The sequence below is a fragment of the Microcebus murinus genome, chromosome 12 (genome assembly GCF_040939455.1).
Source record: "Microcebus murinus isolate Inina chromosome 12, M.murinus_Inina_mat1.0, whole genome shotgun sequence".
NCBI classification, from domain to species: Eukaryota; Metazoa; Chordata; class Mammalia; order Primates; family Cheirogaleidae; genus Microcebus; species Microcebus murinus.
In genome coordinates, this window is record NC_134115.1 from 28,668,138 (window position 1) to 28,695,090 (window position 26,953).

Below are 26,953 nucleotides of genomic sequence, written 5' to 3' on the forward strand. Positions count from 1 at the left end.
GGAAGCCGCTTGCCAGCTCAGCGGCGTGATTTTTCCCGAGTGGGATGGGGATGGGTGTTAGCAACACAAGGTCGAAGAGGTTTGGTATTGCACGCTGACGCAGGCTGTCGTGCGGCCGGCAAGCAGAACGACTCACAGCTCACCGAAGCGCAAGCTGAAATAATGAGGCTTGCTCGCAGCGTGCTGGGAGGACACAGCGGCAGATGTGAGCCGAATGCCACCAACAGATGAACAGGCACTTTATGAGCCAGAAGCCCAGGGTGTGGGCTGGAGCTTGGCAGGAGGCTCCAGAAATAGCAGTTACACACACAGATGTCACAGGGTGGTATTTGAGCCAGGCGGTCAGGAAGAGACCCCCTGTGCCAATCAGGTTCCTGCCACCGACACCTGGACTCATCGGGGCTTAGAACTGGGACAGTGATAGGACACTGGTGGCCGAGTTGTGGCCAACCCCGTATGTCATTTAAGCTTCAGTTAGGGGTAATTTTGTTAAAGTGGAGCAGCCTGCCTTATATATTTTAAGCAATGGAATATATGTAATATCTATGTATAGGGAGAGATTATTTTACAGTTTTAGATTTACAGCAAAATTTAGCAGAAATTACAGAGTGTCTGTGTACCCGCTGCCCTCACACACATACACACAACCTCCCCCACTGTCAGTGTCTTGTACCTGAGAAGTACATTTGTTACAAATGATGAACTTACTGACACACCATTGTCACCCAAAGTCCCTAGTTTACGTTAGGGTTCACTCTTGGTATTGTGCAGCCTATGGGTTAGCAAGAATATTTTTTATTCTTGTTCTCAGTGCTACATGAGAACATTGACTCTTCACAATAACCCTGTGATGTAGGTGATACAATATTGTCCCCAGTGAGAGGGAGGAAACTTAGGTTCAGTAAGGTTAAGTGACTGGCCCAAGGTCACATAGCTAGTGAGTGCTGGAACTGAGATTTGAACCCCGGCAGTCTGACTCGGCGTGGATTCCTAACCACTACGATATCCTGCCTCCGAATCCATCCCCAGTCCCTCCCCAGCCCTCCTGCAAGTGAGAGAAAAGGGTTCTTTCTGTTTTCACTTCTCCTGGACTCATTGCCTGTCTGAGGCATCCTCGAGCAACTTCTGCTGTTTTCTGCAGCAGGGGCTGTGGGTGCTGAAGGGCAGGGGCTGTGGGTAGGTGTGGCCCTGCGCCTGAACGTTATCTGTGAGCATAAACAAGGACTGGGAGAGCAGGGCTGGGAGGGGTGGAGAGGAGGAGGAGCAGGTGCAGTGACAGTGGACTTGGGGCCCAAAGAGATGTGAGATTAGAGGACAGTGGTGAAGATGGGTGGAGGGAGGAATATGGAACTGGTCCCCTTGGGAGACTGATGACCAGGCAGTATAGGACTTGGTTCTGGGTCACAGCAACACAGCAAAAACCAGGCCTTCCCTCACTCATTTACTTGTTATTCATAATCTGTTATTTAAGAGGGGAAAATTCTGATAATTGGAAGGTCTTTTGTTTGGTGAACAGGGGGATAGAGGAAGGTGATGGTATGTATATACTTTCAGAAGATCTTGAACACAGCTACATTATTCTGCAAGAGAAAGGAGAGTGGGGTTCCCAGAAGGAAGGCCTAGAACTGCACACTGTCCAACGTGATAGCCACTAGCTACTTGTAGCGCTCAAGCACTTGAAATGGGGCTCGTCCAAATTGAGAAGTGCTCTAAGTGTAAAATACACGTTAGATTTTGATTACCTAGTGGGAAAAAGAGAATGTAGACTATCTCAATAATAATACTTTTTTACATTGATCATATGTTAAAATGATAACATTTTGATTACATAAGATAAAATATTAAAGTTACATTTTAAGTAACTTGTTAATGTGACTACTAGAAAATTTTAAAATATTACACGTGTGACTCACTTTATATTTTTTTCTGGACTGTGATGATCCAGAAGGAAGGGATATGAACCATGAAGACTCAGGACTGGGTAGGGAAAGGGTCCAGAGAGGGGATGACCCTGTGGCTGGTGACTAAGATAGAAAACTTGGGAACATTTAACCAATGAAGATTTTTTTTTGGAGGGCAAGTAGTGGGATGTGTGATATGATCTCTCACCTCAGTCTTCCCTATTTGAAATCTCCAGTAAAATCTACACTATTTTTTAATAAAGCAAATTAAAAAGAATTTCTTTAGGAAGTTTGTGTCTTTCCTTAGGATGACGGAAAGGTTGTGGGTCTTAGAAAACCACGTTTGGATTTTACTGGTCTTTCCTTATTTGGGGCCTAGATGAAATCAGTGGACTAGATGAGTATAGCTGCAGATACCCTATCTCTTTACATTCTAATCAACACGGCCAATGAACTCTCATGAGTTTCCAGATTATCTGTGAGTCACTTTTAAGAAAAAGTAGTTTTTGCCTTTCCCCACATTTTGTTTCTTTCCCTGTTAACTTTTTGTTAACATGACTGAACTGAGAAAGTTGATTGTCTCGGGAGAATTTGAATCATTATGGGATTCCTGGCTCATCAAATTCAAATACAAGTCATCTCCATCGTTGCTACCTAATAGTTGCTTAGTGGATTTTGTTCTTCGGGAGTTGTGAGGCTGAATTGTCAGGGAGTGAACCTTCCTGGACGCGGCTGTGTTTGATCATCTAGTATAGCCCTTGCATAGCAGATTTGAGACATAACTGCAAAAATGTTTGCAGATTACGGCCGGGGTACCCTTTGCTGCCTTCCTGACCGGTGCATTAAAAGAAGCTCAGAAACAGGAATTCAATTTGAAGCTTCATAATTAGGATTGTGGCTGCCATCCTAGTATAAATGTAGGGAAAGAAGATGCTAGAGGAAGCTACTGAAAATTTAAGGGAATAAAGAGGAGCAAGTTAACTGACTTTCTGATGAAGCAAATAATTTGTAAAAGTAACAATAGCTATGAAGTTGAGGTGATGTCATCTCACAGAAAAGACTGCATGTTAATGAATTACTGTTCCATTTGTCCTTCATCCGATATTCCCATTTCCATCTCCTTTTGCAGTGTGAGTTAATGAGCCTCTGGAAACTAACATGGCTGAACTGCTTTTAGAGACTTGCTGTCCTTAACGCTGTAGTGCTGTGTTTGTAGCTTCCTGTAAAGTAGAAATATCAGGAGAATGGTCCAGATTGGCTATAACTGCTCATTTAACAGCCCTGAACTGAGTGTAATGTAGTGACAGAGATAGTATATGTAGTGGTGGGAGAGCAGGAGTTGAAAGGAAGTTGTTTAGGGGCATAAAAAAGGGATTGTAACAAAAAAAATACCAAGTTAATAAATAAATTATGGATTATGTAGATATGTTTGATTCTATACTAGGAGCATTTCACAAAAATTCAGATAGACTTTTAATCGGCTTTGATTTCCAAAGAATATCTCTTTGAGTTTCCTATAAAATTTGCAAGCTCTCCCCTCTGAGTTTCAGTGATTGCCTTAAGCTTGTTTCATGTATTTTATTGGAATCAGAATGATAAATGACTGATGTGATTAGTAAAGGGCTAGACAAAGGGCTAGATTATAAGAAAGTCTGCATAAATTCAGAATTTTCTCTTTAATCAAAGGCTGCTCTGTGATCAGAGCTTTGTGGTTGGCGCTACTAAATTAATCCAAGTGGATGAATCAATTTTCCTGCCTGGTTAGCATTAGCCACAATTAGAAAGATTTCAAGGTGGGATGAAAGAAGTGAACCTGATCTTGTAGTCATCACACAAGTATATATTCTTCCAGCTAGCCTCTGTCCTTCTGTTTCCTCTGTGAGGAGAAAGGCATTTGTTAAACATGTGTCCTTTGGCCATCTTTCGGAATTCAGAGCTTGAACCAGAGTCTTTTTAATAATCTTGGCTATCGTATATCTTCATCTTTTAGGGATATGCTTGATATTTGGAGAACATCAAAAAGCATTCACAGCCAAATCTTGTAAATAAGGTGGATAATAAACCCGGATGATACCCTTTGAGGTAAAAAGTCAGATATAACTAAATGTGACTATAGAACATTGCAAACGATTTGCTGGTAGTTTCAAAGCCTATAAATTACTTTCAAATCAATTCCAATATAGGAGTGGCCAAAGTGTTTTGAGCAGAGGCAGTGCCCTTGGAACATGTAAGTGTAGAGTCTGCCAAGGTGACTATTCTAAAAGGGATTACACCAATTTAGATGTTTGTTTAAGAAAATCAATCGTATCGCTTTATGGGCTCAGTGGAATGTAATAGGAAGAACATGAATAGTGAAAGCCAGGCAGATCTACCTCCACCCGTTTCGACTCTGAGTGACCTTGGACAAGTTATTTAAGCTGTCTGAGCTTCTGCTTCATAATCAGCAAGTGGAGATGATAATTCCCACTGGGACTATTGTGAGGGTTAGAAACATAGTATGCAAAGCACCCCATCTATTGGTCTGTGCATAGTTCAGCATTTGTGATTGTTATTTGATGGATTTATTTACACCCAGCCTTGTTTCAAAATAGATTAAAAATAGCTTAACTTTCAAAAAGAATTGTCAGTTCAAAAATTTAAAAAAAAAATAAAATAAAAAATAGCTTAACTGCTTGTGTTCCACCTCTACGTAGCCTTATTTAGGAAATAATGATAGTAATAAAGGTACCACATGCTCAAGTCATTTATATTAACATTAATTTAATTTTTTTAAAAAAATTATATATTAATATGTTAAATACTAATTATGGCGTATATAGAAAATATGCTAATAAATGTTAAAAAACACATAATGTATCAGACACTCTTCTACTTTGTCTATATTAACCTCTATCATTCTTTCAGTAACCCTGTGATAGAGATACTATTATTATCCTCATTTTAGAAATGATAAAATTGGAGCATTTGCTGTGAATAAGTTATCCAAAGTCAAAGAGCTAGTAAGTGATAAAACCAGGATTGAAATTTAGGCATCTTCTCTCCCAAGTCTGTTCCTTTAACTACTACTATATGTCATTAAGTGGAGCAGATTATGGGACGAACCTTTAGAGACAGATTTGATATTTGAAAAGAACATAAAGTGCCATCCATGGGAAACCCTTGTAAATAAGGTGCTGTTAAATCCTTTGATGTAAAAAGTCATATGTGACTAAATATTACAATAGAATATTTAGAATGGTTTGCTGGTAATTTCAAATCCCATAAATTCACTTTCAAAGCTGTTCCAGAAAAGGAGTAACCAAAGTCGTTGAGCAAAGGCAGTACCCTTGAGACATGTAACTACAAAGTCTCCCAAGGCTGGTTGAGAAAGACAAGGACACCCCCTACCCCCATGTTGGGCAGGTGCTACAAGGCAAGTTCAGCTCCATGTGAAAGTTCAGTCCAGCAGGCAGTCTGCCATCTCTATGGATATGGCAACCATCAATGAGTCATATCCAGATGAGTCATTGGCATTCTTGATCTAGAAAATGGAGTATCTAAGGAGGTAAGGCAGCCAACGTTGGGGCACTCTGTGGACAGGGGGAAAACCCAAATCACTGGATGGAAGATCAGGGGCTGGATCCTCATCCTAGAGTGAAGGGCAAAGCTAGGACTAAAATCAGGATTGCACAGAGACTGGGAGCAGGCTGATCCTGCAATTGATGGAAGAGGGCACTGACAGAGGCCAAGTGGCATGTGCCTTCGGGAGAGGAGAGAGGTAGAGGTTGAGACCCAGGCAGTGGGGCAGGCAGGCTGTTTGTGCCCATTAAGCTTCCTGTGTGGACTTCCTGGGTCAGTTCCTTGCATGTCATGTAGCCTCTGGAGAGGCAGTGTAGTGGAGCCAAGAAGACACAGTGAACCTGGGATTCCTCACTAGGGTGTCAACTTCATGCTTTTACTATGGCCATACTATTGCTTATTTTACACTTGTCTTTAGATGGACTACTTATTAATTTTTTTGTCCTCTACCAGTATGAGTATCACACCTTTAGTGTCATTTAGGATCCCAATAGGAAATAGATGGGGCACTCCAATTAGGTAATATGCACTGAAGCAAAGAGTCTAATGAAGCAACTGTTTACCAAGGTGTGGCCCCTGTGGGACTCCACCAACCCAGCAGCACGTGAGCATGAGGGGCAGGGAAGGGAGCCATCATAGGAAGTCACGTGGTTGTGTCCTTCAGATGAGGTACATTGCCAGCCTGAGGTGACCTTGTAGGGAGGGAACTGGGAGAATAAATATTCCAACCTCAGTTTCCTCCCTCTCTTTATCTCACCAGAGTGCCCCCTTGGCCAAACCCAAAGAGAAGGCAGAATACCAGCGAGCTACTGATGCAATCCAAAGAGGCCAGCCTTGTAGGCACCGGACAGGACAGAGAAGGGTACAGAGTGGATCCAAAGGGGGAAACTGAAGATGTCCAGCCCCATGTCTTCATCAGAGCTGGGCAAGGTCCAACCACAGAGACCTCACTCTAGCTGGCATCTAGGCATTCAGCAACACTCCCTGGGTTCAGGTATTCAGCCCACCCTGAAATTATTACCAGTACTGGCTGCCACGCTATGCTTCACAATTGCAGGCACAAGAATATCAGGAGAAACAAAGAAATACTTTGCTGAGATAGAATGTTCTGTGTCGGGAGGCTTTTTCTGACCATAGAAACCTATACTATAAACTAGAAATGATTTTAGAAAGGAGAATTGTGTGTTTTGTATCCAGCATGGCCCCCGTTATCACTACATTTAATTTCCAAATGCATCAAAGAAGCTCTAATGAATTCTAGTCTTTTTTGTCTTCTCTGTATTACACTTGTAAATAGATGGATTACGTTTAAAAGAGCTGATGGTTCAGAAGGAGTTCTTGATGTCCTTTGAATTCCCTAGTAGATGTTTCACAATTGATCCAACTCAAAGAAGGAAAACGTGTTTATAGAGTAGAAAACCTGGGTATTCTTATTCTCTCATCCATTTTTTTTTAAAAAATGAGAACCATTAATCTCCTAAACCATGTTATGTGTGTATGCATGTGTGTGTGTGTGTGTGTGTGTGTGTGTGTGTTTGTGTGTTTGAAAGAGAGAGAATACCGCATCCAGGGCATAAATACGTTTGGCAACCACAGTTGTTTTTGTGTTTGTCGCTGTGGACAGTAATGTATTGCCACAGTGTCAGGGTCTTAGGCTGCCCCTCCAGTGGCTTGGTGGCTGACACCTTACTGACTGAAGCAGTATGTGTCTGGTGGCTTAGGACAGACTGCAGACCCAAGAAATGGGACTTTACTTCCAACTCCAGCAGGGGAAGACAAATAACACCCATTAAGTCCACAGCAGGTCATTGTTCTTAAATATAAACAAAAGTATAAAAACTTTTATATAAATGGAATTGTACTGTTCATTCCTGGTTTTTCAGAGGAGAGGATCACTACTACACTCCTTCATCTTCTTCTCTCATTTCTCCTCCCCCGTCTATCTTCCTGTGTTTTCCCTACACCTGCATTACTGACACCCACCTCCGACCCCCATGTACACATGCACACACACACACACACACACACACACACACACACACACACACACACTACAGTGGAGTTCCCTCCCCTTGTTCACCTTTTCCAGCCAGGCTGTGGAACATTCCAGAACTATGCACCAGAAAGCCATCTGTGCCTCACCATGGCATGGTGGAGGCCTTCACTCCTGCGGCTGGGACACCACAGCACCCCTTCTTCACAACGTGAAGGAGTCCCCTGAGGAGGGGACTGCCCTGCCTGTGTCTTCCATGTCACCAGCCTTTTTGTGAAGGGGGAGGAGTTTTCTTCAGCCAGCTGCCCCTCCCCGCTTTGCCTCAGCCTCCAGAGGCACATGGGGCCTCAGCAAGGGCATGGATTGGATGGTGGCACTTCTTTCCTTGGCTTACCTAGGGTGCTTACTAGCTCACGAAATCCAGAACCCATAAGAACAGCAGCACTTAATATGATTCACAGGGTGATGCAGTTGTTGTCATTGTTTTAACTCCGGGCTCTTTTGGTATTTTGAGTCTACTTCTATTTTGCGCTTATCACCAGGTATTAGAATTACTGTGACTGTCTGACCCAAAGGCAGGTTTAGAAATTTTTGCGTCCCTTTTGCCCGGCTTGGTGCCTGGTACATGTCCAGTAAATGCTAACTGGATTGACACGATCAGATGTAGGAGATGGTTGGATCATTAGCATTCTTGGGGCACTGAAAGCATCAGAAGAAGGTGAAGTAGTTTGCTTTCGTGGGTGAGAACAGCAAAGATCCAAGATGAGAAGAAGAAGAGATGAGTTCTTCTCCAAAGCCTGATCATGCCGATGTCTAGAAAGCCCCAGCTATTGGGTGAGAGAGGTAGGGGGTGAAGATTGCTTTTATTTTTTAATCAGTAAACATCCCTTATCTACCTACTGTATAATGTCTGTGCTTGGCACCGGGGAATTGAAGATAAATGACAGGACCTCTTTTCCCCAGGACTTCATATTGATAAAGAATTATTACTCAGAATGACAGGTGCTATAATGTATTATATATATAATATGAGATAGGCAGAGGACAGCAGGGACAAAGGGAGGGTTAGTCAGGCCTTACCAATCCCCTGTTTAAACTCCCCTGTAGCATGCCACTGCACTTGAAATAAAATCCACACCTTTGACCATGCCTCAGCAGACCCTGCCTGACTCAGCCGCCCCTTCCCATCGTCCCTCCCTCCTCACCGCCCACCATACAGTCCCTTACTCACTCCACACCTGCCCACTAATATTATTTCTGTCCTTGAACACAGCAAGTCCAGATCTTTACCAGGCTTCCTCTTTCTTGACCATTCAGACCTCAGCTCAAATATCTCATCCTCTGGCCAGTATCTACATAACACGCTCTCCTCAGTCACTTTCTATGCCATGGCCCTGTTGTGTTTTCACCATGAAATGTCTCACTGTGAAGTTACCTTGTTTACTTATGTTCATCATTATTGTCAGCCCCTCTTCTTTCCCTGTGCCCTCCCCCATGTGCTGGTATGGATGGGGGCTTCCTGCGGGTGAGGAGCCTTATCTGGTGACCTCACTGCCCTGCCCCAGTGCCTAGGATGTTGCCTGGCAACTGGCACCCGATAGATGCTTGTTAAGTATGAACTTGCCCTGGGGAAGACACGAAAGACTCACCAAAGAAAAGTTATAGGTAAAAAAAAAACATACCCTAAGAATGGGGAAGGCAGTTAGGGCCAGCTCCAGGACTTTGGCTGTTAGAACGCAGGGTGCAGGGTGAAGCGTGGAGATGAGGTTGGAGGGGTGAAGTGGCCCAGGGGCTTGGTTTGCCAGGAATAGGACTCAAGAGTCCAGACCCTAGAGCGAGAGAGCAGACCAGGGCCATCCCTCCCCAGATGCACAGCCTGGGGCAATCACCTCACCTCCCTGTGCCTCTGTTTCCTCATTTTCAAAAGAGCTGATAATGACATCAGTGGCCAGTGTGAGGATTGCATGAGCTGTTATGTGGGAAATACCTATCAGTGCCTGGCACATAGTTAGCGAAGCGTTGGTACTATGCACTAGAGGGGAATCACTGAGGAAGCTGAGGAGTAGAATGTCGAGATCCGTATTTGTGTTTTAGATCATCAGGCTGGCCGTGGGGAGAGGGCTGAGGAGTCAGAGTCAAGGAAACAACTGTGTAGGCAAGACAGGGCAGTGGTGGTGAGGATGATCCAAGAGTTATTAAGACAAAGAACACAGACATCAGTTTGGGGAAGGAAATGAGGAAAAGAGATGCCCCAATGGGAGGCTGACGGTGCTGTTTCATACAGAAATACAGGAAGGGGTGAGGTTTGAGAGCTGGGCGGGAGGGAGGGTAAAGAGGTGTGATTTCTTCAGCTGTGGCTGGTTGAGCCCAGCAAGAAAACCCCCACATCTTCCTGGGTTGCAGTAGGATGCTAACATACTTAGCACCATATTTGTAAGTACTTAATAAATGTTAGTGCTTAATATTTAGTGTTTATAATTTCTGCTTTTGAAGCAGATACTGTGAGAAACAACTTTGTCTACATCTGAGTTTTTCTTTTTAGACTTCTCTAAGAATTACTGTGGCAAGAGGTAGGTAACCTTTTGAAGACTTTAATTCATCTTACCAAATTGCTTTTCAAAAAGTTGTACCAATATATATTCATTCCCACAATAACCCGACATTTTTAAAAAACAGCCTCAATGTTTTTTTTTTTTTTAATAAATACCACTGCCAAAGTTGCCAGGGTATGGAGAACAGCCCTCTCGTGTGCTGGTGGTGGACCTGACCATCAACTTTAGCTCTTCCCTTACAAGTTGCCAGTTGCCTTTGTCCTAGGGAAACCTTGAGAGTCAATGTCTGTTACTCATTAACAAGTTGCAATACCACAACCCAAGTTTGAAACCATGATGGTCAGTGAAATATACTGTATGCATAAATACTCCCTTGAGGTTTGGGGATAGGAGTGTAAGGAGAATGTACTTAGTGAACAGAAAGCTCCATTGTACCAAAACTACATTATTTTAGCAGTATTTTCCCCTAGAGAACTTTCTTTACCATGATTTAGTGTATGGGCATGCATGAAAATGCCGTTTCCTTCGAATCAATAAGTCATCTATGAGAGGGCATTATTCACTGGTCAGATATGATCTTAACTCAGAATAAGCTGAAATTTCTTTTTAATACATATGTCAATAGATTTTCCTCAAACTAAAAGAGAAAGAGCCATTTTCACTGAAGACAGAGTTTTGGTCAGTTCCACGTATGGTTATCATGAATTCTTGGCCATTTGGGTGCTTTATATGGTTTTGTTATTGTATTTTTAATACTGACTACACACAACTGAGACATGTCAGGGTAGCAGTACCCAGGGAAATCAGTGATATGTTGCCTTCTCTCTGGATGAATGCTTGCTTTGTGTTTATTAGAATTAGATTTGTACATTAAGGAACCAATGTACCTTTAATGAAGTTTTTACGTTCTTTTCTTGAAGGTCTATATAAAGGAAACTTGGGGACACTAAGAATAGTAATATAAGAATACAAATTCAGAATAGAAGATAATAATATAAGAATAGAATATAAGAATCGAAATCCATGTGTGTGTTGAATTGAGTATATTTTTCTATTTTCCATAATCCACTGGAGGCCACTTAACCAGGTGGTCCTCAGCACCAACACTTGCCCCTTCTGTTCAGAGCATTAAGCATCCATCTGAGTTGCAAGGGAGAGTCTCACTTTTGGAAGACTTTCTCACACCAAGTCCACAGTCATTGTTTTCAGGAGTTAATGAGAGGAGCTCACAGTTTTTCCAAAGAGGCTGGGTATAATTTGTATGAGTGGGACTGATGTCAAGTAGGGAAGCAATAGGATTGTTCTTCTCTGGTAAACCATGATTGTTTCCTTCTATTGTCAGTCAGGGGTGGATCCATCAAAGAATGAGGGAAACATGATACTTCTGCTTGAAGGTAGACTTGGCAGCTCCACAATGGCCTCCTTCACTACTGGGACTGTCACAAAAGCTTGAAGGAAACTGCTGTGGTTGTGGTGGGGAGTTGAGTAGAATATAATACATCCCAGTCCCAGAGAGTCAATCAGATGTCCCTGGTCCTCCTGGAGCTGTCAGCTATTACATTTAAGAGCTCACTTCCCTAGCCTGAGCAAGAGTGAGACCCCATCTCTATCCAAAATAGAAAAATCGGCCAGGTGTTGTGGCACATGCCTGTAGTCGCAGCTATTTGGGAGGCTGAGACAGGAGGATCGCTTGAGTCCAGGAGTTTGAGGTTGCAGTGCGCTATGATGATGCCACTGCACTCTAGCCTAGGCAATAGAGTGAGACTCTGTCTAGGAGGGGAAAAAAAAAGGTTCACTTTCCAACCATTTTGTCCATTCTTAAGAGAGGCTCTTCCAAACACAATGAGTACAGTTTACACACGTTGCTGAGCCCATTAACCACAGGTATCTTGAAATCATATGGTTCCTGACCGTCTCGTTGTTTTTCTTTATATACTTTGTGTCTATTTCTATACACTGTGCACCGATTGTGCTATAAAGCTATCTTGTGATAAGAAGAATCGAGAGAGGTTGAAACCAAATCTATCTCTATAGCTACACGTTTCTCCAGAAATAGGTAAAGAGACCTACCTATCTTTTTAAAACTTAGCCATGTTATCCAGTTCCACCTCTAATGGTAATTCATAAAATCATAGAATTTTAGATCCAGGGTATACAGGTGACATGAATACAGTTCTCCCTCGTTATCTGTGGGCATTTCGTTCTATTACTGCAGCCGATACTAAAATCTGTGAATGCTCAAGTCCCTTATATAAAATGTCATAGTATTTGCATACAACCTATGCACAACCTTCCATATATTTTAAATCATCTCTAGATTACTTATAATACCTAATATAAATGCTATGTAAATAGTTGTTATATTTTTTTTTACTGGTATTATTTTTTATTGCATTTTCCCCCAAATATTTTCACCCATGGTTGGTCTAATCCCTGGATGTGAAACCCACAATATGCCTGACTGTATGAGACCAACTGTATTTGTCAGAACTCTGGCCTCTAAGAAAAAAGTGTTTCCCAGTCAAACAAATTAGGGAAACGGTGCATCCCTTTATCTTCTTCCCCTTGAATATCGACAGTGAACAGTCAGTTGTAACCCAGCATTTTCCATACTTATTTAACCACAAGAGTCTCTTTACTCTCTGTCATACCGGTTAACATCCTGCATGTAGGAAATTAATCCAGTCTCACTGTGGAGGTTCAGAGAATTAAGCCATTTGCCCAGTGTAACTGGGTCAGTAATGCCATAGGCAGGGCGGGAACCCATCCATAGTCGAGAGCCTCCCTCAGAATGCCTGCATACTTGTAGCCACTTGTAGATTATTTTACCTTGAAATTTATTGAAAGAGTTGTTTCTGAAGTATCTAGGATCCTAGTTTAATATGGAGAGATTTCTCTGTTGGCAGATGGAAAATGTGCCAATTGGCCCTTTCAGTTTAGTAGTGCTCTTTATTCGTATGCATCAGAAACAGAACCTGAATGGCATGCACGGTGGAGAACAAAACATTCGTGAGGCTCTCAGTCCGAGGGGTGGGGAAGGGAGAAAGCCAATAAGCAATTAAACAAGTAGATATGTAATTATAAATTATGATGCGTGCTATGAAGAAAATGAGCTATGTGCATGCTGTCAGACTGAGTTTAAATTTGCAGTCACTTTTTAATTGACCCAGATTCAAAAGGGATCAATAGCGGCCGTTTTTATGGCTATCTTGCTAGCTCCTGCTCACTACAGTATGAACTGGGTAACAGCCTCTCCTCTTCTTGTTTTCGCAGCCCAGTGGAGCAAAATGAGAGCGCAGTGAGCCGGGCCCAGCCTCTCTCCCAGCCGTCCCCGACGCCCACCATGAACCACTTGGAGGGGTCCGCGGAGGTGGAGGTGACCGACGAGGCGGCAGGTGGGGAGGTGAACGAGTCGGTGGAGGCCGACCTGGAGCATCCAGAGGTGGAGGAGGAGCAGCAGCAGCCGCAGCCACCGCAGCAGCACTATGCGGGCCGCCACCAGCGCGGGCGCGCCGGCGAGGACCTCCGCGCCCCGCTCGGGCAGGAGGAGGAGGAGCGCGGGGAGTGCCTGGCGCGCTCGGCCAGCACGGAGAGCGGCTTCCACAACCACACGGACACGGCCGAGGGCGACGTGATCGCCGCGGCCCGCGACGGCTACGACGCGGAGCGCGCACAGGACGCCGAGGACGAGAGCGCCTACGCCGTGCAGTACCGGCCCGAGGCCGAGGAGTACACGGAGCAGGCGGAGGCCGAGCACGCCGAGGCCACGCACCGCCGCGCGCTGCCCAACCACCTGCACTTCCACTCGCTGGAGCACGAGGAGGCCATGAACGCGGCCTACTCGGGCTACGTCTACACGCACCGGCTCTTCCACCGCGGCGAGGACGAGCCCTACGCCGAGCCCTACGCCGACTACGGGGCCCTGCAGGAGCACGTGTACGAGGAGATCGGGGACGCGCCCGAGCTGGACGCGCGCGACGGCCTGCGGCTGTACGAGCAGGAGCGCGACGAGGCGGCCGCGTACCGCCAGGAGGCCCTGGGCGCGCGGCTGCACCACTACGACGAGCGCTCGGACGGCGAGTCCGACAGCCCCGAGAAGGAGGCGGAGTTCGCGCCCTACCCGCGCATGGACAGCTACGAGCAGGAGGAGGACATCGACCAGATCGTGGCCGAGGTCAAGCAGAGCATGAGCTCGCAGAGCCTGGACAAGGCGGCCGAGGACATGCCCGAGGCGGAGCAGGACCTGGAGCGCGCTCCCACCCCGGGCGGGGGTCGCCCCGACAGCCCCGGGCTGCAGGCCCCCGCGGGGCAGCAGCGGGCGGTGGGCCCCGTGGGCGGCGGCGAGGCGGGGCAGCGGTACAGCAAGGAGAAGAGGGATGCCATCTCGCTGGCCATCAAGGACATCAAGGAGGCCATCGAGGAGGTGAAAACCAGGACCATCCGTTCGCCTTACACCCCCGACGAGCCCAAAGAGCCCATCTGGGTCATGCGCCAGGACATTAGCCCCACCAGGGACTGTGACGACCAGAGGCCGATGGACGGAGACGTAAGTCTGTGCGGGTTCGCGCTTGCTCAGCTCCACGCGCGGCCGGGCGGGGAGACGGCGCTCTGTGGCCTAGTGTGGCATTGGGAAATGACTTTATGGGTTAAATGGTCTGTGGGGGCACTAAGAGCCTTTCCACCCACCGTAAGCCTCAGAAACAGCCCGCTCCCGTGAGTGAAACACCAGCGGGAGGGAGTGTTGAATGCGCTCATCAGACCCTTAGCAGGACGCTGTAAATCAGTGTCTTCCCACCCTGTGTCCGGGGCCTTGCTGAGGAACGGATTCCTGGCACACCGTCCCCTACCCCTCGGTTTCTGATTCAGAAGGTCTAGGATAAAGCCCGAAAATTGATATTTCTAATGTTAATAAGAATCAAGTCTGGGTTGAATAAGGAGAGACTTTATTGGAAAGGATTTATTATTGCAAAGGGGAGAAAGTTACTGTTCCATTAGCGGGAGGGCTGTTGTATTGCCATAAGAGAACCTCTGACCCTAAGATCTGCAAGTGCCTGTAGGGTTAGGTTTTTATATATATTTATATATATATATAGGAAGGAGTAGCCAAGGCTAGAAAAAGCAGGGTGTGAGAAAGTGGGATGAAAAGGATGTGAGTTGAACGCATTAAGACTTTAATCCTAGCAGTGGTTGTATGCTGACCAGAGTTCATGCACCTGTGGGATGGAGAGAAGCTTAACCAAAGGTAGGTTAACAGGCAGTTCAGCTAATCATGGGACAAAGAATGGGGATTTAGAGGGTCTGTGTCTGGCTTTGTCACAGGTAAACAAGGGGGCATCTTTGAGTCTTATCTAAGTAATGTGGGCAAGGGGCTTCCTTGCTGTAAGCTGTTTCCCAGGACACAAAAGGGTGAGGGGACTTCTTAACCTTCCCTGTGTTTCCGGTTTGCAGGGCTCAGGTAAAGTTCAACATTGTCACTAACAAGTTCCCAAGTGATGCTGCTGGTCCCAGGACCACAATTAGAGAACCACTGCCTTAAAGCCGTCTCTTAAAGATGTAGGATAGGCGATTTAGGATTTCTCTTTGGGAAATGAAATCCTTCTGAGCCCTTTCCTGCCAGGGGTTTCTGCAATTTTTTTTCACCCACCCTGTGCCTCATTGTGACTTTCATAGGTGCTTAATTTTCACTTCTGGTCATACTAGGGCATCCTTCCCACTTTACAAAAGACATGTTTTCAGCTTTAAACCAAATTGTGTTTCATTGTGAAGAGTAACACAAAGCTATTGATGCCACTGTTGACATTTTATTTTCCATTTTTGAAATACCTAAGACATCTGATAACATAGCCAGCCTAGGTGTCACAATCTCTTCAAAATAAATCAAGAAGACTAACCTTTGCTCCTGCTACCTTGCTATAAAGATTCTCTTTCTGCTCCGACTCTCACTTTTCCATTCTCTTGAATAATGTTTAAGCAATTTCACTTAAAAATGGATCTTAGAGTCAGAGAGGGTCAAGAGGTTAAAGTCAATTTCATTTAATTCTGCATTTTATGATTGCACCAGGCTGTTTCCAAAAACATATCTTTTGGAGTGAGAAACTGTTATTGTAAGCTATTTGTTCATGTTCATTATACATAAAGGGCTATGCAGGTCAGAGTGTTATTAGCATTAACCTCCTCTTTTAGTAATAGTCAACATTTGCTGTCAGCTGATTAAACTGCTGTCACCTTTAAAGAAAGGTTGGAAACTAGTAGGCCAGGGAAGTGCATCCTCCCCAGCAAGGGGGCAGCATTGGGTTTGTTAGTTAGATTTGCCCTGTAGCTCTCCGCTGTTTCCTAGGCTTCTGATTCAGTGAAAAACAGGTGCACTCACATGCAGAATTCTCTCCTTGACTTCCAGCTGTCTCCAAGTTCTTCCTAGCTAGGAGGGACTGCAGCGTTTTGCAAATGAAGTGGAAATGAAGCAGGTTTTCAAAAGTAGGGAGCTTGGCAAGAGGCCGGTTTCTACATCCTTTTAGAAACTTGGAAAGCCATCAGAGAAAAACCTATAGGAGCAATTCTTTGTTCAGCTTTCTCAGGTGTATCAGCTCCTTGAAATGACCTGCTTAACCACCTTGCAGCCTCCCGATGAGCCCGTAGCACAGCCATGGTAGGGCCAGGAGCTGGCTTTTATTCATTGAACTGGGAGAACAACTTAATCTCTTGCATGATGTTTCATTCCCAAGGTAGAATTAATTATAGAACACTGAAGGATACTTTAGGAACCCACACTGTCAGAAATCCAGCTTGATGCTAAGAAATCAGCAGGTAGGGTTTACTGGGTTATGAATAGTTAATTCAAAGCAAAACCAAAAACCTGTGCTTTAAAATACTCCACCAGTCATTTTTAAGCCATTTGAATTTGTGGGTTGTATTTCATCTGTCATGCCATATTTATAGGAAAGACCTTCATTTGCTATCCCTTTGCTTTGATGATATCACGGGAGGGGAGGGATATATATATATATGTTCTGTTGATTTCCACCTCAGCATCAAAACATATTTTTTGATCACTCATTTTCCACGTATGTTGTTACAAAAAGGGAAAGGCGCTATTAAAAGCAGTGTGGTCTGAAATTATCTGGGAGGTACTTATTAAAGATACAACTTACTGCCCTTCCTTTCCAAACCAGAATACCTGATATGGGGCCCAGTGATCTGTCTTTTTGTTACATTTTGTAAATTCTCCCTGAGATTTTTAAGCACATGAAAGGTTGAGAACAACTGATTTAAAGGGGAAAAAAATGTATTATCTGGGCAATTTCCCCATGTAAAGGCTGTGGATTTCAGACTTAACTAAATCTTTTATTAGCATAAATACAGTTTTAACAAAAGGATTTGTCCCACTGTGATTATCGTCAGCAGGCCTGCAGAAGTGGCTCTGGAATTCTTATTATAAAAGCAGTACATTCTCAAAATGGCAAGATCAGAAACTACAGAGAAGCGAGTAAGGAAATAAAAGACACCTGTATTACCACTCACCAGAGATCATTGCTAATATCTAAGTCTGCTTTTAACACTACTTTTAATTCTGCCAGAACTTCTGCACCTTACACTTGGAGCAAACTGGCATTTCGTTGCAGGTGAGTTGTATAGAATGAAAAAAATAGGATTGTTCATCCATAAGAACGTACCAAACACAGACACTCAGCACTGAGAGAAAATAATTGTTTTCTAAAAATTTCTAGGACAAATTAGGATGGGTAAGGATTTTTAAAAAGAACAAAATAATAAAATAAAAATTTCTAGAAATTTGAAGACATAACTTATGTGTTTTGCCTTCTACTAAGGAGCTTCCCTTTTCCAGCTATATGTTTGATAACTGTCTCCCAATCCCCCTCTTGAAATGTATTGATAATGACTGACCAGTTCTGAAAAGTCACAGCCTACTGATCTCTTCAGGCAGCAGACTCATTCTGAGTAGACATCAAAATCAAAATTACAGTAGACTCAGAGATTGATATTAGCAAGCACACAGTTGGTGACTGGGGGGTTTTGGCCACTTTGAGTTGTGTGTTGTGCAGCTTGAAATGGCGTTTATCTCTCCTCCCTCCTAAAACTCCAATAAAGTGACACTAAAATAATGCACAAAGACTGAGAGAGGAAATAGCAGCAGATGAGCACAACAAAATTCTGGAATGCCAAAGTGCTGACTGGCTGTGGTAGAGGTATTTTCAGTTGCTCCCAGTGCTCCCAGTATTTCCCAGTGCTCCAGTTTTTCCAGTGCTCCCAGTATTTCCAGTTCTCCTCTGTCTTCAAACACAGGAAGGATTGCACTTCCTCATCCCCTAGAAGTTAGGTGTGGCCAGTGAAATGTGAGCTCTGAAGTGTGTTGCTTCTAAGTGGGAGTAGCTAAGACCACACTTTCTTCCCCTATAGAAACAAACCCCTCATGTTAAGATGGCAGCATCACAAGATGGCAGCACCTCTGTCAGCACAGGTGCACCTCTGTCAGCACAAGTGCAAGACCTGTGCGGGACTTGCGCTGCGAGAGAAGAATCAACCTTCACTGTTTCAGGCCGTAGGGATTTGGGGATGGTTTTGTTACAGCATAGCCTGGTCAATCCTGACTAATACATTGATGAGGTTTCTGTTTTGTCTCTTCTACCAAGTGTTTGTGGGGATTTGTGCCATAGACCACCCCCCAGAAAGGCTTGGGAATTTGAGACACCAGCTAGCTCAGGTGGCAGGAATATGGGGGTATGGTTGAAGAAATAAGAGGATTATTTGAAGGGCTGTCATAGGAGACATGAGACTTCCCAATGCCTTGTCCAGCCTGTGCAGGCAGGTGACTCCTCCTCCCCGAAGAAGATGGGAGGCTTCTATAAGGAAAGAGTGAACAAGAGAAGCACTGAAGTGAACCAGGGCCTCTAGCTGCAGTGAGAAATGGGAACATAGGGACTAGGAAGCAATGAGATCCCAAGGATGCCTTAGAATTCTTAGTTGTCAAGCTTAGAACTCAACCCACCAAGACCCCAGTCCCCAGCAGGTTAGAGATTCCTCTCTGAGGAGGCAGGCCCAAAAGAAAATAACTACAGATATTGATGTTTGGGGGTTTCCCAGCACAACACCTGGGTCCTCACCTGATCACCCCATAGTAAAGGCTTCTGCCACTCATGATCTCCCAGTAGGCTTTTTGGGGACCCACTCTTAAAATATGAATGAACAGCAAGGAGCACCAGACATTTGAAGAATATGTCTAACATGAGAGACAAAGACATAAAGCAAATGCAAAAAGACACCTGGAGAAATAAAGGTAGTGCTCAAAGCAGGAAACTATAAAACACTTATAATCAATATCCTCAAAAAGTAGGAGCAAATAAGGGAGCAGTTAAATTAGAATAGGATGCCATTTGGACAAAAAGAACATTTTAAAACAAAGGAACTCTTAAACTAAATAATATGGCAGCAGAAATCAAAAAGAGAAAGAAAAAAAAACTGCAGCAGAAAGGTTAGAAGACAAAGTTGAAACATTCAAGGCAATAGAACAATTACCGCAAAAGAATGGAAAGCAGCAGGAACACAGATAAAATGGAGGGAAATTATGAAAGACTGTGTCTATGAGCCAAGGGACATGCAAATATCAAGATTAAAAGATTCTACTGGGTATCTGTCCAGAACAATGAAATAAAAAAGACCCACAGAAACTTCAGAACAGAGAAAGAGAAGACCCTACAGGCTTTCAGAGAGAGAAAAACAGGTTATAGATGATCAGGAATCACAGTTATGGCGGACTTCCAGCAACGCTGGAAACTGGGGACCTTCCCCCAGGCTAATTTCCAGTTCACTGTGTGTTTGGACATGCAGGATCCCAGAAAATTGACCTCCCATGCACCCTTTCTCAGGAAACTATTAGAAGATTGCTTTCGCCAAATGGAAGCATAAGTCAGGAACAAAGATGTGAGATCAGGAAATGAGGGATCCAACACAGGAATGCAGTAAGGGGAATCCCCAGGTGATGAGAAAGAGATCTCAGGATGACTGTGCAGGCCAAGGTAGTCACCAGTCCCGTGGACTAGAGCTTAGAGGGGTCTGGTTAGGTTTCTAGAAAGAGTGGAACTGAGAGATTCCCTGATATGCTTGTACTGGCAGATGGCTTTAGGAGAGTTTGGCATAAATGTTTGTTTAGTACATAGAGGACTAAGCAAATAGAAAAACAACTCAATTATTTACCTCCGTAAAAACAATTCTTATACAGCCATGAAATGCAATAATATTCATGTGGCTCAGCAGGGAAGAGTATGTGTATAGTCTTCAGAATGCAAACACTGAATATTAACCAAAAATTGTAATTTTGAGAGGATGAGGGTACATGTAGTTTAAAAGAGGTAATTCTTTATTGTTTATAGTAGAAGCCAAGAAATAATTTCTGAATTGACAAATCAAGGCAAGGCAATATAGACATGGTATTTATGAATATGGAAATAAACACCAGAAAAAAGTATTAGAAGAGCTGGGAGTGGGACTATGGAGTGAGGAAGGAGAGAGAAAAAGACTTCAGTTTTTGCCATAAGCCGTATAGAGTTGTTTGACTTTTAAAACTATATTCATGTATTTCTTTGCCTTAAATGAAAAATATGAAAGAGTTGGAAGCATTCCTCAGAGATCCCACATTGCACAAAGGGATCATCTCATTGTTAGTGTTTTCTTAGAAAAATAGAGACGGGCAAACACTTCTGTGCATTCTGTGTACAAATTTATAGGAAATAACTGCTTTATTAACTATGTTATGGGGTAAGATAAGGGTACAAAGGTTTTCATTTGAATTTCATGCAGTGTTTGTGTTAAGCATGCACACTCCCATTTGGCTTACGTGCCACACATAAGAGTAGAGACATAAAAAGTAGGTCAAGATGGGGGCTGTATTGCTTATGGTGAAGAACACTAATTGGCAAGTGGATTTACACTTGACAATGAAAAACCTGAAGAGTTCAGGAGCTGTGGGCCTGATAGTGTGCTTCGTTTGGGGAGTTCAGAAACCACAGAACGTTTGTGGGAAGGCTAGCAGCAAGAATACTAACTGCAGTGGGAGTTTAGCTTGACGGGGTGAAGCGTGGATGCGTTCATTTCTCCCCTAGGTCTGTGTACATAAGTAGGTTAATGGTTCTTTTTTTTTTAAAGAAAGAGTCTCACTTTGTCATCCAGGCTGGAGTGCAGTGGCCCAATCATAGCTTACTGCAGGCTTGAACTGCTGGGCTCAAGTGATCCTCTCACTTCAGCCTCCCAAGTAGCTGGTGCAACAAGCCCAGCTAATTTTTTAAAATTTTTTGTAGAGATGAAGTCTCACTGTGTTGCTCAGGCTGGTTTTGAACTCCTGCCTCAAGTGATCCTCCTGCCTCCACTTCCCAAAGTGCTGGGATTACAGGCGTGAGCCGTCATGCCCAGCTGTGGTCCCTACTTTAAAAATGAAAGGTTTCTGAGATACCTCTTTTACCCAGTGTGCATTTCATGGCCCATTCTGCTTAGGGTCTGCAGCAAAGTGTCTTATCCCTGCCAACTGGGAGTCATGTTCTAAGTAATAGAACTTAGTTATCAATAACAACAGCAACAAAATGAGGCATTTTTGTATGAACTGTGAGGACCTGGTGTGGACAGTGTAATTTTTTTTTTAAGATGTTATGATCCTACTGTTACATCTTTTAAATGGAAAGGCTTGACCTTGAAATCCCATTTGAAGAACAGACGATTCACTTCAATCATGGAAAAAACAAAAGGAGTTAGGAGCATGCTTGCTTTTGCTCTCTCCTCCTGAATTTGAAATATTATCTCCAATTATTTTGACTCACCTTTAGGGTTTCTCCTGTCAGTTCAGCTCCCAGGCAAGCCCTGTCGCCTGTCAGGGTGTCCCTGCTCACATCAGACTATCGCATATGGGGGTCACCTGAGCAAACCTTGTCGATGGTCTGCACGCCAGACGGCAAGTTCTCCAATTACTTTGTGCTCTGTAAAATAAAAGAAAGTGATGGGCAAGATTGATTTTTTTTAAACCCCCAGGCTCCAATTTTTTCTCTTCACCTGACCCCTCTCCCAAGAGGAATCTTTCTCAACTTTTTAATGGATTGTCTCACCAGTGTGTGTGTGAAACTGCCGAGAAACGATGGGACAAAGAACAGGGAAGGAAATAGACAATTTAGCCAGAGAGAATTTTGTTGTCACTTTGCGGTTAGATGTCAGCACACAGGGCCGCAGGTTTGGGTGTCCGACATGCTCACTTAATGGGGGGGGGGGTCAAGAAACTGCCCGGAAGTCTTTAGAAAAATTGTATCCTCCCCACCAGCTGTGCGCTCCAGGCATTTTCTGTCGTAAGTGGACTGGGGCTGTGAAGGGCAGAAGAGACGGTGTGGGGAGAGGAACAGATATATCATGGATAATTGAATTCCATATGGAACCCAGTCGTGTGCTGGGGCCCTTGTACTCCTGGGGAGTTATGGAATGTTATTTCTTTATAAATATGATCATCTTTAAAATAAAAAAAAATGCCAAATCTCCTGCTCTTACCCAGACTGGCCCCTACTCCACACCTGTTACCATGTTGGCTCTCACCTCTAATCCAGATCTCATTGCCATTCAGTAAAGTCAGGGCTTCACTCTTTGAGCACAAAGATTCCAGGATTCCAGACTTCCTGATTAGAATCTCTGGAGGTTGGGTCTTGGCGTAGGTATTCCTGGGGACCGGTTGAATCGGCAACCAGTGACTTAAACTGCAGACTATGGTTTATTTAACACTTAATTCTTTTAGTATCTTATTTTCTGCTTTTTCTACATGGATTAGCCTGTCGCCTCTATAATTCACTATTGGTCTTCCAAGGACAAAGGCAGTGTCTCATCCCACTTTTGTATCTCTGTCAGAGCAAGTCTCTCAAATTGGATGCTCAGTGAGTATCTGTTCCATATAACTCTTTGTCTTGTGGTTAACCTGCTGCAGTTACCTTGAGTTGGTCACTTGCTTTCCTCCTAGGCTTCTGCTTCCTCATCAGTAAAATGAGTTATCAGATCAATTTCCCAGGGAGACTATGAGAAAAAGATGGTTTGCACATATTGAGTCCTCTATGGACATGTGAAATAAGAATCACAGTTTGAGGTTGGGCTTAGTGGCTCACTCCTGTAATCCTAGCACTCTGGGAGGCCAAGGCGGGAGGATTGCTCAAGGTCAGGAGTTTGAAACCAGCCTGAGCAAGAGCGAGACCCCATCTCTACCAAAAATACAAAGAAATTAATTGGACAACTAAAAATATGTAGAAAAAATTAGCCAGGCATGGTGGTACATGCCTGTAGTCCCAGTTACTCGGGAGGCTGAGGCAGGAGGATCGCTTGAGCCCAGGAGTTTGAGGTTGCTGTGAGCTAGGCTGATGCCATGGCACTCTAGCCTGAGCAACAGAGTGAACAGAGTGAGACTCTGTCTCAAAAAAAAAAAAACAACAAAAAATTAATAAAATGTGGTATATGTATACCATGGAGTACTATTCAGCTTTAAGAAACAATGGTGATATAGCACCTCTTGTATTTTCCTGGATAGAGCTGGAACCCATTCTACTAAGTGAAGTATCCCAAGAATGGAAAAACAAGCACCACATGTACTCACCAACAAATTGGTATTAATGGATCAACATCTAATGGATCAACATTCCTTTCTAAAGGAAAAACATTTATTATTGGGTGTCGGGCTGGTGGGAGGGGGGAGGAGGGGATAGGTATATACAAACATAATGAGTGAGATGTGCAACATTTAGGGGATGGTCACGCTTGAAGCTCTGACTCGAGGAGGGAGGGGAGGGCATGGGCAATATACATAACCTTAACGTTTATACCCCCATAATATGCTGAAATAAAAACAATTAAAAATAAATAAAGTTTGACCTAGGGTTAACAGAAAAAATAAATAAATAAAAGAATTCTTCTAAAATTGTAAAAAAAAAAAAAAAAAGAATCACAGTTTGGTGTTTGTTACCTTAGGAAGTCAAGGCCTGCTTACCGTTTGGGGTTGGCCATTGGCAAACTGAACTGGTGGGTAGCCTTTAGCAACCCCTTCCTCACCCTCCCTGGGCTGGTGTTTCCCCCCCGCTGTCCCCAGCACTCAGATCTCTCATGGGGCTGCCTATTCTGGTCAGGCCCTCCGGTGACTCGAGTTCTTGTCTTCTACCTTTAGCAGCAGTATATATATCATCAGCCTTTTTTCCCGGGGTTGGTCTGGTTGAGTCAAACTAAACTGCTAAGTAGTGATAGAGCCAACATGCGCCGCCCTGTTGGGATAACATTTACCTTTCATTGGCATCCTGCTCCTGATCCCAGAGACCAAGGAGGAAGTATTTTGAGGCAGGAAACCATTTCAGCGCTAACACTTCTTAGTCAGAAAGCAGCCACTCGCTTGCTGAGAGGGAGGTATCATCAAAATCTTGGCAAGTGAGGGCTTGGTGTGAACACCTGCCCTGATCATAAGCACTTTTGTGCCCACCTTTTTTTTTAATTTTGAGGAAGATGATGTAACAAGGGTAGACAGCACCCCGGCTTTATCTAGGGCTTGAGTTAACCGATGTCACCCCTGCCCTGCCCTGAATTCAGTTCGCCGCCAACATGGATTTTTTTCCCCCACCGTTGCTAGGAGACTATTGAGCAAGGTCAACAGCACATGCTAATTCATTAAGACTTGTTAGCAGCATCTTATCCCGTTGACCTTGCGGTTGTGTTGTCAAGCTTGCAAGGGCGAGTGAAAAGAACCGTCTAGCTGCAGAACGAGTCCGTCTTCCTGACGGATGCTTGTTAGGGTATTCTGAACTGAGAGGTTTCCTCCTGCTGAGCCACACCTCCTCGCAGAGCTCTGGCCAGCCACAAGTTTTCTAGGATCTGGATTGCAAGGGATGGAGTTGAAATGGGATCTGAAGTCAAGTAGAAAGAATTTAGGATGAATATGTGTTCCGTTGGAGCCCGCTTCCCCCAAGTGGATCGATTCCTGGCTGGAATGTGATGTAGGCTTGGGGAGGCGGAGGGTGGTCCTAGGATGTTTAGCTTCCGTGTGTCTCCACTTGTGGCCCGAAGAGGACCAGACTCCAAGCAGCCTTGCCTCAGATGGTTCTCCTCACCTGCTGTGAAAGAGTGTGCATCCCAGTGTTGGCTCTAAAACCAAATTTGTTCTCTTATATGGTTTAGACTGTTTAGAAAAAGGGGGCTGGCCAGCCCTCTGGGTCAACATCCTGGAAACTTATCCAGAAGCACAACCTTAGAACCAGATCATCCACTGCCAGGCCAGCAGAGATGGGACCCAGTGTCTTTTACCAAGCAGACCTCAGAAAAGGATGGGAAACCTCTCCTTCGGCAAGTGAATGATATCAAAGGAATAAATGTGTTCTCAACCCTCTTTCATGCAAAGTGCTGTAAAGCTGCGGTCCCCAGCCTTTTTGGTACCAGGGGCAGGTTTCATGGAAGACAGTTTTTCCATGGACTAGGTGTGGGGGTTGGGTGTGTGGTGCAGAGCTTAGGTGGTGATGTGCCACTATAGACCCATAACAGGCTTTGGCCCAGGGGTTGGGGACAGCAGCCATAAAGGGATTCAATTGAGCTTTTTTTTTTTTTTCTTAGAGAAAAAGCTTTGATCTGTCGCCCATGTTGGAGTGCAATGGCATGATCGAGCCACCATGCTCGGCTAAATTGAGCTGTTATAGTTCCCCTGCTAACACTTTTGAAGGCACTAATTGAGCACCGGATGCCTATAGGAATAAGAAATAGCACCTGACCACAAAGCTACACTATTCCTCATTTTGCCAGTGAACTAGAGAGAGTGTGACTACTGTCCCTCGTCAAAAAATGAAAGTGCCTCTTACAATTTATCATCCACTCCTTCAATAAATATTTTTTAGTTCCTTTTATAGCTCAGGCTCTGTGCAAGGCCCCAGGGGATAGCAGCCACAGACAGAGGCTCTGCTGGTGCAGAGTGCCCAGTCTCCTCTAGGCCAGTCCTTTGTTGGGCCCCCAGCTAGACCTCTGAGCCTCCTCTGCCCTGGAGGCTGTCATATGAATCTTTACTAGGTGTCTTGTCTGTCTACTGCTGCATAACAGATTGCCCCAACACTTAGTGGCATAAAACAACCCATGTTGATTATGTCACAATTTCTCTCCTTTAAGGTCTCTCAGAGGCTGCGGTCGTCTCAAAGCTGTCCCGAGGAAGGATCTGCTCCCAAGCTCTCACACTTATGAGCAGGATTCAGCTCCACTCGGGTGGTTGGACTGAGGGCCTCGGTTCCCCCCGACTGTTGGCCAGAGGCATCATCAGTTCTTTGCCACGTGGTCCCTCTGCCACCTGGCAGCTTGCTTAATAAAGTATGCAAGATGAGAGGGCCATACAGTTTGACAGCAAGATGGAAGACACAGTCTTTAACCCAATCACAGTGACATCCCATCACCTTTGCGGTATTTTATTGCTTAGAGTAAGTCGCTAACGCACGCTCCCTCCCCAGGGAAGGCATTACACAGGGTCAGAATACCCAGGCGGTGGAGCTCGCTGGGGGCCATCGGAGAGCTCTGCCCACCACATTTGGTGTCTGTCGATATCTATGCCAGCAAAGAGCTGCTGCTGGGCCCGAATTTAGGGCAGAGCAGCTGCTGGCCCTGCCCGCCCCCCCTGACCTTGTCAGCCAGTCCCAACCCCTGGGCTGCACGTGTTTTGTTGTCTAGCTGAGAGTAGGCGGATCTGCAGATCCCAAAGTGACCACTGGAGCATAAAACCAAACTGGCGGAAAAGGGAAGGAGTGTGAGAGCCCCACAGAACCGGGCGGTGGCTGTGGCAGAGAAGGCCGGGGCTAGGGAGGGCCGTGGAAACGGGAGAGAAGGGGTGTTGTCCTGCGGGAACAAGCTCGTCCATGGGGCTTGTTCACAAGGAGAGGGATTTCAGCTGTGTCCTCAAGGGACTGCTGTTTCCAAAA

The 26,953-nt window shown here is 44.6% G+C and overlaps 1 protein-coding gene across 3 annotated transcripts in view; it reads left to right on the forward strand.

Moving 5' to 3' along the window:
* Positions 1-26,953, forward strand: part of APBA1 (amyloid beta precursor protein binding family A member 1) — a 215,519-nt gene that overhangs the window by 135,110 nt on the left and 53,456 nt on the right. For all 3 annotated transcript variants that reach the window (XM_012736829.2, XM_012736836.2, XM_076008642.1), the window contains exon 2: positions 13,278-14,550. In XM_012736829.2, the coding sequence (XP_012592283.1) occupies positions 13,348-14,550 (1,203 nt within the window). In that variant the 5' untranslated portion in view covers positions 13,278-13,347. The remainder of the gene's footprint in view (positions 1-13,277; positions 14,551-26,953) is intronic.